At 44.8% G+C, this 11,717-nt stretch overlaps 4 protein-coding genes across 5 annotated transcripts; 3 read left to right on the top strand and 1 right to left on the bottom strand.

Annotated features, from left to right (window-relative positions):
• Nucleotide 1: 1 nt before the first annotated feature.
• LOC132262976 (M-phase phosphoprotein 8-like) lies at nucleotides 2-3,726 on the bottom strand. 2 transcript variants are annotated; one of them, XM_059762498.1, is made up of 5 exons: nucleotides 3,506-3,726; nucleotides 2,944-3,368; nucleotides 2,733-2,876; nucleotides 1,052-1,452; nucleotides 2-946 (listed from the first exon to the last, which is right to left on the bottom strand). In XM_059762498.1, coding segments are annotated over exons 1-5 (996 nt in total). In that variant the 5' UTR covers nucleotides 3,507-3,726; the 3' UTR covers nucleotides 2-921. The 2 variants fall into 2 exon arrangements, with proteins under 2 accessions (XP_059618481.1, XP_059618483.1); XM_059762500.1 differs by lacking the exon at nucleotides 3,506-3,726 and having other exon boundaries at nucleotides 2,944-3,479.
• Nucleotides 3,727-3,731: 5 nt separating this feature from the next.
• LOC132262977 (small ribosomal subunit protein uS2) lies at nucleotides 3,732-5,244 on the top strand. Its single transcript, XM_059762501.1, has 4 exons — nucleotides 3,732-3,844; nucleotides 4,067-4,192; nucleotides 4,263-4,382; nucleotides 4,566-5,244. The coding sequence occupies exons 2-4, from the start codon at nucleotides 4,094-4,096 to the stop codon at nucleotides 5,172-5,174; spliced, it is 828 nt and encodes a 275-aa protein (XP_059618484.1). The 5' UTR covers nucleotides 3,732-3,844; nucleotides 4,067-4,093; the 3' UTR covers nucleotides 5,175-5,244.
• Nucleotides 5,245-5,449: 205 nt separating this feature from the next.
• LOC132262975 (glutamate receptor ionotropic, NMDA 2B) lies at nucleotides 5,450-10,695 on the top strand. Its single transcript, XM_059762497.1, has 7 exons — nucleotides 5,450-6,274; nucleotides 6,729-7,462; nucleotides 7,780-8,041; nucleotides 8,102-9,027; nucleotides 9,094-9,464; nucleotides 9,522-9,810; nucleotides 9,878-10,695. Exons 1-7 carry the CDS (start codon nucleotides 5,942-5,944, stop codon nucleotides 10,029-10,031), a joined length of 3,069 nt encoding a protein of 1,022 aa, XP_059618480.1. The 5' UTR covers nucleotides 5,450-5,941; the 3' UTR covers nucleotides 10,032-10,695.
• A 61-nt stretch (nucleotides 10,696-10,756) lies between these two features.
• Nucleotides 10,757-11,695, top strand: LOC132262979 (mitochondrial coenzyme A diphosphatase NUDT8). The gene has a single exon (XM_059762505.1). The coding sequence runs from the start codon at nucleotides 10,857-10,859 to the stop codon at nucleotides 11,523-11,525; it is 669 nt and encodes a 222-aa protein (XP_059618488.1). The 5' UTR covers nucleotides 10,757-10,856; the 3' UTR covers nucleotides 11,526-11,695.
• Nucleotides 11,696-11,717: the final 22 nt, after the last annotated feature.

Below are 11,717 nucleotides of genomic sequence, written 5' to 3' on the forward strand. Positions count from 1 at the left end.
ATTCGGCCAAGTTTAAATTGCAAATTTATTATATCGATTTATCCTCATAAATGCAACAAATAAATTTGATTTGCGGTTCGTAGAATAAAATTATAATTCTATTAATATCACTGTCTACAAAATGATGGAAGATTAGTACCTGGATCGTTAGAAATTTATACATCATGTGAAAAATCATTTGCAGATCACAAAAGACACAATTTCAAAGGGCAGCTATCCTTAGTGAAAATTGTGAAAAAAAAATCAAGAGAAAATATAAATCAAAAAGAAAATCTTCAAAGCAAACTCTTAGAAATTATTAATTTGTTTTATTCGAACACACAATATTCTCATTTCAAATTTTTCTATGGCTAAATATCGAGAATCCCGTGTTCTGTCCAGAAGACTGAAGTGTGAGGAAAACAAGAGAAATTCGTAGGAAAAATCGAAGCTTAAATAACTTATCAGTACTATAAAATACGACTTAAAGTATTCTTTACATCTATTAAACTCTTCTTTTCTAAACGCACTTTTCGATTTAATGCATTAAGGCTAACAAAACAATAATCCATCTTTACTACATTTTCCAGATATGAGCAAGGGAAAACTCATTTTGGCGATGAAATGATTCAAAACCTATCAGAAAAGACGTTAAGGTTATATTTTGAAGACTGCATTGCACGTTTTATATTTTCAATTTTTCTCGTCTTTATTGGAGTATACATTTACCACTTCTACAATGGAAAGAAAATTGTATTTCACTTCTTTTGAAGTGTAATAAATCTTAAAACAATAAACTAAAAGTAAATAATTCATTTCAGAAAGAAATTATATTGTAAAATTAATTTGTAGTTTCATCCATTTTTTAACGTCATTCAGAACTTAATTCAATTTATCCATCCAAAAATTTTCTTTTAGTAATTAATCTTATAATTCCTTCTTTTATTCGGCATCGAAGTACGTCTTCCTGGATATCCGAACACAGGCGAGAGCATTTAGAAAGAAAAGTCGTGAGAAATATCATCGTAAAATTCTGCCACGCACTTTTTCTCTTTGTGGGATGGAAATTTACCTCTGCTTGTTGTTGTGTCTGCGTGATGTGCGAACACCCTTTGACTTTACATTTGTTGAGTAGCGCTCCGCCTTTTTGGGTGCCGTGCGAAGCGTCTTGGGCGTTTTACTCTTCATATTCTCCAGCTTATCCAGTAACTTTCTCACCAAATCCGGACAGTTGACGAACTTCTCGGGCTCCCAGCTATCATACGACGCACCCCATCCTTTCCATCGCACCAGGAACTCCCGACTCTTGTTCTTCTTGTAGCGCACATCGATCAGTTTGTCCACTTCCCACTCTTTCTCCGGGTTCTCGTCCTCCACTTTGCGATCTTTCGCCTTCGGCTGGATCTTGATCGGGATGCCCTTGCGCTTGGCCCCCTTTTTCCCAGCCTTCTTGCCTCCGTCCTCCTTCTCAACCTGAAAGAGAAAATGGGGAAACTCGTTAACACTGTGGAAAGAATTCAATCACCTGTTGCTAGAAACCACTGATATTCATTTTAGGCCATACTTCTACGCCTTCTACGCATTTGAAAGCCTATCAGTTCACCAATTTACACTGTTTAGAGTATTAAATATTAGTTTTAACGCATTACTATTTGCTTAAAATCCGTTCTGTGTCGTAATATTACTCATTTTATTAAAACATTGCAAAAATTGTATCAATTTCTTAGGTGTTCGTATTCAAGGCATTTCTTATAGTTTTAATTCCCACAGAACCTCTATTTCTGATCAGAATTGTTCCAATGTACTTTATGTTATGTATGTTCGTATTCGACTTGAATATAATCTATAGTTTTTACTTCTAATTACCATGAGTTTCTATGAAATTCAGAAAATATTTTCATGTGTTTTTTTTTCATTTTTGTGAGCCAATTCGTGCTTTGAAGCACTAATAAAACAATTGTTTTTCGATTCTAACCATTTCCCGGTAAAAACTTTCTAAAAAAGGCAAATCAGAAAGCCATTTCAATGTGAAACGTGGGATTAACTGGGTAAGATTGTGTAGCATAAAACTGAGATTTTAGAGTTATTGAAACAATAAAGTAAGTGCACGTAATCAAAATTGAACTGTTTTTTTTTTTATATTACAGCACAGTAGCTTTCGCAGAAACCATGCCAAGGGAATATTATATTGGACATAACCACAGTGTTGCTAAGTAGGCTTTTCAGCAACATCCGACTATCTGTGGCATCTCAAGCGGCGTTCTTGGCTTGCCTAGATGGGAATGACGCAACCGTGACGAAAGCAGTTTTGACCAATCAGCGGCAAGGAACTAGAGCGCTGTCTGGCGGCTGTTATGCGTTCTATTCATGCCAGTAACCCTTTTTTCTTTGACACAGAAAGTATCTATGCAAAATAAACTCGTTTTGGGCATCTCTGAAATATTGCGTTATTTCTCTCAGTGCAAACGGGGCCAACATAGGCAAGATCGGGCTAGAGTACTTTCAAATGGACCAAATACGAAATGTATAATGTCACTGAATGAATTGTATACAATGAAAAAAGTGATAAATCTAATAAAGATAAGGAATTGTGAGAAGCGCAAGAAGCGATGCTTTTAGGGACAAAAGAGCAAAAGCTATTTTCCCACAAGTTGGAAATCGATTTTTTCACTCTTCAAGTCTTGAAAAAGCAACTTCTTGAGCAGCATCTTTACAATCTCCGAATTTGTCACAGGAATAAATGCGATGCTCACCTTTTTCTTGTATCGGGCGACAATGTCTGGACAGGAGAGGGTGTCTTCTGCTTCCCAGGTGTCATCGTTCTCGCCCCAGCCCTTCCATCTGATGCGATACTGCGTCTTGCCGCGAACGGTTTTGTGATCCACTATATCTTCGACCTGAATCGAAATCAAAACAAATGCTCAAAACAACACCATCCACTCACTCTGATCACCTTCGGCTCACCTCATATTCCTCATCATCGTCGTCCTGATCATTCTGTGCCTTGTTCTCCTTTGTGGATCGCTTAGGCGTCTTCTTCACGCCGTTCGCATTCTTCGCTTTCCTGCCCCTCTTTTTCTTCTTCTCCGCCGCGGCGCTCTTGGCTCTGCCCGCCTTTTTGATTTTCTTGGCTGTAGCGTCCTCCACGGCCTCCTCTGAGCCTTCCTCGTCATTCACCTCGTCCTCGTCATCGTTAGCGGACACGTAGTCCTTCTCCGGCGACTCGCCACCCTCTTGGACGTCTGCGGCGTCCTCGCCATTTTGATTCTCCTCCTCTTGGTGGCTGCCGCTCGAATCGAGCGCCGTCTCGGTGTTCTCGTACTCCATGTCGCAGTTACCGTCCTTTTCAGTGTCTGATCTCCTTACGGCAGCCTGGTGCATAATCCGCACTACAAATTCACACAGAAAAACGCCCGCCTCGCGTGAGAAAAAGGCCACAAAACAACCCTTTTGCGTGATGCGGCTTTCCTCCGCAAACAAAGTTGGAAATATGCGCTGCCAGTGTCAAAGGGAAGCGAAAACTTACTTGCATGCAAGTGAATCTCCGGAATTTGAGTGCGTTCCAACAAAAAAATTCAATTTTTTCCACCTCCGCTCCAGTCTTTCTCACCATTCGGCGCCACCTTACGCTCACTGAAGAACACTCACGGACACTCACTAAACACTCTGTGGTGAAAATGGGGACATTTCATGCCGCCGTTTAGTTGGAAAACGCCTTTGCACGAGGATTTCTTATCAGTACAAACACGAAAGGAGCGAAATAGCATGGCACTGTTTCCCATAATTTTTGACAGCGTGTTTGCTTGGCCAAGATTATAGCATCTCTCGGCCATTTTGCCCGTAGTTCCAGCCGCAGATACAAGACGTGAGTGAAAATTCCTCGATTTTACTCAAATTTACTTAATATTAGGGAGTATCTTACGGTTCAATTGCAAAATGAATCCCTCACGAGCACGATGCATGTGGAGGTTTTGCAGTTTTATTGTGATTTGTTGAGATTTCACTCCAAATATCTGAACCACGTGGATGGGGTTAACTTTTCCGAGACCGAGGGGCTGACAATTTCCTTTTTTATCACCCTTTATAGGTATTCGTTGCTCACTTTTACGTCAGAATGTCGGGAGGACTTGATATTTTGTCCCTGAAGGAGGACGATGTGACCAAGATGTTGGCCGCAACAACCCACTTGGGCTCCGAGAAGGTCAACTTCCAGGTGAGACAAGCTTCCGGAAATCGCTCATTGAAGCGCGTGTTTTCACATGTGTTTTTCCGGGCTCTTGTAGATGGAGCAGTACGTCTTCAAGAGGCGTCCGGATGGTGTGCACATCATCAATCTGGGGCGCACTTGGGAGAAGCTCCTCTTGGCCGCTCGCGCCATCGCTGCCATCGAGCACATGTCGGAGGTAAGGAAGTGTGAGTTGTCTTCGAGAACAGCACAGGAGAGTCACTAAATGATGGTTTCCATCTTTCGGGTCTGACATAGTCTGATGACCCCTTTTTTCACTGATAGAATTCTCCAAGTGCCAATATTTTCCTCCCAATCAGTGACATGAGTTTGTAATGTGACTTCTTGCCTTCCCTTGCAGGTCTACGTGATCTCCTCGCGTCCTTACGGCCAGCGAGCTGTGCTTAAGTTCGCCAACTACACCGGTGCCACTCCGATTGCCGGCCGATTCACCCCCGGCGCGTTTACCAATCAGATCCAGCCGGCTTTCCGCGAGCCTCGTCTGTTGGTCGTGACTGATCCCTCCACGGATCACCAGCCCATCATTGAGGCTTCCTACGTGAACATCCCCGTGATTGCTTTCTGCAACACGGACAGTCCGCTGCGCTTTGTGGACATCGCCATTCCGTGCAACACTAAATCCATCTACTCCATCGGCCTGATGTGGTGGATGTTGGCGCGCGAGGTGCTCCGTCTCCGCGACAAGATCTCGCGTGAGAAGAAGTGGGACGTGGTGGTGGATCTGTTCTTCTACCGCGATCCAGAGGAGGCTGAGAAGGAGGAGGCCGCCGTGAAGGAACCTCTGCCGGCGCCCAAGACCGAGACCGCGCACGAGGGCGAGACGACGGAGCCGGAGACCACGAATTGGGCCGATGAGGTGCCCATTGTGCCTCCGACGACCACAACCACGGAGGACTGGAACGAGGAGGACGTGGTGAACGCTTCCTGGGGAGGCGGCGGTGGTTTCTAGACTGGAAACCTCTGAACCCGATGGATTGAAATAAAAACGGTTCGTTTTGCAACCATCTGAATCCGAAAAAGGGTGTTGTTTATCAATGGAAAGGGTCAAAGTCTCAGGTGAGTGACTCAATCATCTCAGAAACCTGTTAGCTTGTTGATACGTCAGCTTGCCACATGTTCCTCTTATCAGTGGAGTGCTTTCCCTCCCCTTTTGCCAATCATGCGCCGTGGCGTTGTTGTGGAAATGCGAAAGAACGCAAAGAGGGATGCTGTGGCATGAGATGAAGGACAGAGAGACTCCGTGTAAAGCTGGAGAGGCGCAAATGCAGAGCAGTCAGTTGGAGTTTGGCGTTTGACTCCTCAACACACTCAGCAACTGCAAAGCCCTTTTTCTGTGGTGTGGAAAAAGGGTGTGAGGAAATCAGTGTGTGAAAAATTCGGGCGTGGACTTTGACAAAATACCCACAGAAATCTTTCCTCTTCATCCTTCGCTGTGTCCTTACGGATTTTCCAACGCTAGTAGAAAACTATTTTGATTTGAATTGAAATTGTTGCGGAAAAAGGACAAATGGTGGCATTTGACATTGGTTAAACCTTCCTTAGCGAGTCATTTCACACGGAGCATCCCTCCCGGAAGGGATTACAAGGGAAAATCACGGCAATTTTGTCAGGAAGAGGAAAATTGGTCTATTATGTAATTCATTATTGGGTGTCCTCAGACAAAAGGGAGGCGAGCGCCAATTGGGCGTGTGAGTTTAATTTACAAAGAGGAAGAAAATGAGGGTTGAAATCTGTCTATGCATCGTAATTGTCATGCTCTGTGGAGTGGCGGTGGAAAATGCCTCGGGATGGCGCTCAGGGACGTCGACGAAGTCCTCAAGCAAGGATGAGCTCAACATCGGCCTCATTGCGCCCCACACAAACTTCGGCAAGCGAGAGTACCTTCGGGCGGTCAACTCAGCCGTGCTGGCGCTCTCGAAGACGCGAGGTCAGAAGTTGACTTTCCTCAAGGACTACGGCTTCCAGCCGGCGAACATCCACTTTGACATGATGTCGCTTACGCCCAGCCCGACGGCCATTCTCAATACGCTTTGCAAGCAATTCCTGCAGGTTTGACGTCAATTTAATTCTGCTGAAATTACGAACTTCGCCTAATGAAAAGCTGCACGGAAGCCTTTGTGTCCAATTTGCATAAAACTTCAATAGCCAAATTTTAATTTTAACCAGATTTTCACTCGCCTTTTATATAATTAATAGAATATAATATTAATTTCTGTCGAAACACGAAGTTTTGTAGAGCTAAAATACTCAAATTTAGCTTCAAGTATCAAATTATTAGATTCACATTAAAAGAAAAGCTTTTTTGTTTAATTTTGATCTAAATCGTATAAATACAAAACAGTGTAGAAATTCCAGAAATTAAAAAAAATGAAAATATTTCGGAAAATGTGCAGAATCTTCATTGCGTGGTTTAGTCAAAGGATCAAGAAGCTTTCTAGGCTAAGGCGAAAATTGTGATTCTTTAAGAAAAGAATGATTTGCGAGTGATCAATTTGTCTTCCAGGTGAACGTCTCTGCGATTCTCTACATGATGAACTATGAGCAATATGGGCGCAGCACCGCCTCTGCCCAGTACTTCTTGCAGCTGGCCGGCTACCTGGGTATCCCGGTGATTTCGTGGAACGCCGACAATTCGGGCCTAGAGCGGCGCGCGTCGCAATCGACGCTGCAGCTGCAGTTGGCGCCGAGCATTGAGCACCAGAGCGCGGCTATGCTGAGCATCCTGGAGCGCTACAAGTGGCACCAGTTCTCTGTGGTGACTTCTCAGATTGCCGGGCACGATGACTTCGTGCAGGCAGTGCGTGAGAGGGTCGCCCAGATGGATCACTTCAAATTCACCATTCTCAACTCCATCATTGTCACGCGATCCAGTGATCTGATGGAGTTGGTGAACAGTGAAGCGCGCGTTATGCTCTTGTACGCCACGAAAAACGAGGCCATCGACATCCTTCACGCGGCGCAGGACCTCAAGCTCACGGGCGAGAATTATGTCTGGGTGGTGACGCAGAGCGTGATCGAGAACACGCAGACGCACCCGCAATTCCCCGTCGGGATGCTCGGCGTTCATTTCGACACGTCCAGCGGACAACTGGTAAACGAGATCGCCACGGCGATCAAGGTGTTCGCCTACGGCGTAGAGTACTATCTCAACGAGCCCGGGAATCACGGCAGGAAGCTCAACACACACCAGTTGTCGTGCGAGAACGAGGGAAAGGCGCGCTGGGACAACGGCGAAATGTAAGACTTTGCAATTCTATATTTACTTCTTCCTCACTCTTAAACGCCCTTCTTAAGCCAAAATCAAGCATGTGATAAAAAATTGGAAGAGTTTCTAATGTTTTCTGAATGAAAGTATGTGAGTACTAAGAAATATGTGTTCCATAAACTGCTGAAAATTTATCGTTCACAGAATCGTTTCTTCACTCAACACGTGATCAAAGTATTTTTTCGGCCTCTTTTTGTCAAATTCACCAGCAAAGATTGCAAATCTTTGATCATGTGCGTTGGTTTTCCTTCAAAATTTCTTCTAATCCTTCTCTTTAAACTCCAAACAGATTTTTCAAGCATCTCCGGAATGTGTCGATTGAGGGAGATTTGAACAAGCCCAATATCGAATTCACTGCCGATGGAGATCTGAAATCAGCTGAGCTGAAGATCATGAATCTCAGACCGAGCGTGAACACCAAAGGACTTGTTTGGGAGGAGATTGGAGTATGGAAATCATGGGCGCCGCAGAAATTGGACATCAGAGACATTGCGTGGCCAGGAAACTCTCACGCTCCACCTCAGGGAGTTCCTGAAAAGTTTCACCTGAAGGTATAGAATTGATTAGCAAGAATTGAAGAGGCAAGGATTTTTAGTGAATTTCATTTGCAGATAACTTTCCTAGAGGAAGCGCCGTACATCAATCTCTCCCCTGCCGATCCCGTGAGCGGGAAGTGCTTGATGGACAGAGGCGTTCTCTGTCGAGTGGCTTCTGACCAGGACATGGCGGATGTGGATGTGTCGCAGGCGCACAAGAATAGCTCTTTCTACCAGTGTTGCAGCGGATTCTGCATCGATTTGCTGGAGAAGTTTGCCGAAGAACTGGGCTTCACTTACGAACTGGTACGCGTCGAAGACGGCCGCTGGGGAACGCTGATCAATGGAAAGTGGAATGGATTGATCGCAGATCTGGTGAATCGCAAGACCGACATGGTTCTGACTTCGCTGATGATCAATGCCGAACGCGAAGCAGTTGTGGACTTCAGTGAGCCCTTCATGGAGACGGGAATCGCTATTGTGGTGGCTAAGAGGACGGGAATCATCTCGCCCACAGCTTTTCTGGAGCCCTTTGATACCGCTTCGTGGATGCTGGTGGGAATTGTGGCCATCCAAGCGGCGACATTCATGATTTTCCTCTTCGAGTGGCTCTCGCCGAGTGGCTATGACATGAAGCTGTCTGTCCAAACCACGGGATCGGTGATGCCGTACAGATTCTCCTTGTTCAGGACCTACTGGCTCGTCTGGGCTGTGCTGTTCCAGGCCGCGGTGCATGTGGATTCGCCCAGAGGATTTACCGCCAGAGCCATGACGAACGTCTGGGCGATGTTTGCTGTTGTCTTCTTGGCCATTTACACCGCCAACTTGGCCGCCTTCATGATCACCAGAGAGGAATTCCACGAGTTCACAGGCCTGGATGATCACAGACTCTCGCGTCCATATTCACACAAGCCCGTGTTCAAGTTTGGGACAATTCCCTGGAGTCACACTGACTCCACGATCGCCAAGTACTTTCAGGATATGCATTACTATATGTCACAGTGAGTTGTTTCCGAGGATTGAATTTCGCCAGTGCGTCTGTGAATCCGTTCTCTCTTTGCTTGCAGATACAACAAATCCAACGTTGCCGAGGGCGTGGCTGCGGTTCTCAATGGGAATCTCAATGCGTTTATCTACGACGGCACTGTTTTGGACTACTTAGTGGCGCAGGATGAGGATTGTCGCCTTCTGACTGTCGGCAGTTGGTATGCAATGACGGGATACGGTTTGGCCTTCAGCAGGAACTCAAAGTATGTGGAGATGTTCAACAAGAGACTCCTGGAATTCCGCGCCAACGGAGATCTCGAGCGTCTGCGAAGGTATTGGATGACCGGCACGTGCCGTCAAGGCAGACAAGAGCACAAATCATCAGATCCTCTGGCTCTTGAGCAGTTCTTATCGGCATTCCTGCTCTTGATGGCAGGAATTCTTCTCGCTGGTGAGTTCAAGACGTTGAAAAAGGAACCATTCAGCAAGCTAAATGATATCCTTTCAGCTCTCCTGTTACTTCTCGAGCATGTGTACTTTAAATACTTCCGGAAGCGTCTGGCCAAGTCCGATGGGGGCGGCTGTTGTGCCCTCATTTCACTCTCCATGGGCAAATCCTTGACTTTCCGCGGCGCTGTCTTTGAAGCCCAAGAAATACTGAGGAAGCACCGCTGCAGCGATCCCATTTGCGACACTCACTTGTGGAAGGTGAAGCACGAGCTGGACATGGCCAGGTTGAGGATTCGACAGCTAGAGAAGACGATGGATCATCACGGAATAAAGCCTCCGCAGATAAAGTGACTAATCAATTAATTTCCCCAGGAAAACACGCTAATCGACTGCTTTCTTGGCTTCCTTCCCAAGGTTGTCTTCAGCTTCTGACCTCCTGAGTGCGGCATACAAGGAGAATCGCTGTCGTCCTCCTTTGCTGGGCAATCTCAGTCTCGGCGGAAGCGATCAGAACCTCTTCAGGTGGTCTTACAAGACGGAAATTGCCGAAATGGAGACCGTTCTCTAAGCTGTCCCTTCAACGTTTCCTTTCTCTGCCACATTTTTAGAGCTTCCATGTGTTGAAAGGCGTTGAAGTGTTGGATTTACTAATTTAATTTGTTCACAACACTCATATTTGGCAAATCAACGAGCAAAGAATCATCGTAGAATGTGTGTTAATTGTGGCGATGGTTTTGGAAGATTGTGAATGTTTCTTGCATTTGACCAGCAATTTGTCGGTTTCATTGAATAATTTCCCTCAATTTGAAAAGGTGTCAAAGAGAAAATTATCGTCTAAATTTAGTGTAATAGTCAAAGATGTTGAAATGCTAAACCAAAAGTATAAATGTTAATAAATAAACCAAGTAGATAAATAAGTTTTTAGTAGGTTGTAATCCACACTCTTAGATGCCAAATCGTAAGCAGGTATATTAACAGTAAAAAACATGTTGTCTACTAAACGTAATATACTGACTTTGTTACATTTGTTACCAAGAATTTTTAAAGAATGCCAAAAACCTACAGAATTATAGGTGAAAACTTGTAGTGAGAAAAAATGTTAACATATTTATCAATTGATAGGCGAAGTGTCGATATCAGACGTGTATTCAGATGTGCGAATATTAAAAACTTATGGAAATTATACTCAAAACATTACCAATAAACCCAAAAAAAATGATTGTAGTCGAAAATGCGCACTTTTCTTTTTTTGGCGCGATCTCTCATGCTGCCATCTGGAGAACATTTTCTTCAGCGTGAAACGTCAAATCATTGAAGCATAATTTCATAGATAAGTTTTATTATGTAAATAGTTCTAATATAATATCCTGTGATATTCCTTCTAGACAATACAATGCCCACGGGACGCGTTGTGCAACTCTGCAATGAAGCCATCCTGTCGCCGGCGAATCGCCTGCAGACGCTCGAGAAGATGGCAAAGCCCTTCTTCCCACTGTCTTCAGGCGAAGATAAGAGAGCGGCCGCGGTCCTGATTGCCATCTGCGAGGAGAAGGACAACATCCTGTCGCTGCTGTATACTCAGCGCTCTGGGAATCTCTCCAGGCACACTGGCCAGGTTTCCTTTCCGGGCGGCATGAGAGATCCCACGGACAACTCGTGGGAAGACTGCGCTCTGCGGGAGACGGAAGAAGAAATCGGCCTGCAAAGGCGCTTTATTGACGTCTGGGGCACCGCAGCGCCCCTCAAAGTGCCATATTCTGGCCAGAAAGCCATCACAATTTACCCTGTGATTGGGAGTGTGAAGAATTTCAGTGATTTGAAGCTGAAAATCAATCCCGAGGAAGTCGAGCGAGTATTCAACGTTTCTCTGGATCATTTGATTGCCCCGGAGAATCACAGGCACACGCAATTCAAGACAGGGCTCGTGATTCCCGCCTACGTCAACACTCCGGCCAAGATTTGGGGCATCACTGCTTATCTGACTCACATCTTCCTGAAGGCAGCTCTGCCCAAAGACGCCTATCGCAGAACTTGGCCGATTCTTTCATCGTACAAATTATAGTGAATGCTTTTTTTGTAATGAGATTTTACGAAACACGACCAATATTGTTGATTTCATAGGATTTTATGGTGAGGAATAAAAGGGCAAAAAATTGAAAATATTTTCAATCATCTTGTTTAAATGGAAAATCATCTACAATCCAGATTGTAAATAGAAAAAAATGAAGGAAAAGCTAAAGGGCGCAGTAAAAAT

The sequence above is a fragment of the Phlebotomus argentipes genome, unplaced genomic scaffold (assembly GCF_947086385.1).
Source record: "Phlebotomus argentipes unplaced genomic scaffold, Phlebotomus argentipes genome assembly contig_15, whole genome shotgun sequence".
NCBI classification, from domain to species: Eukaryota; Metazoa; Arthropoda; class Insecta; order Diptera; family Psychodidae; genus Phlebotomus; species Phlebotomus argentipes.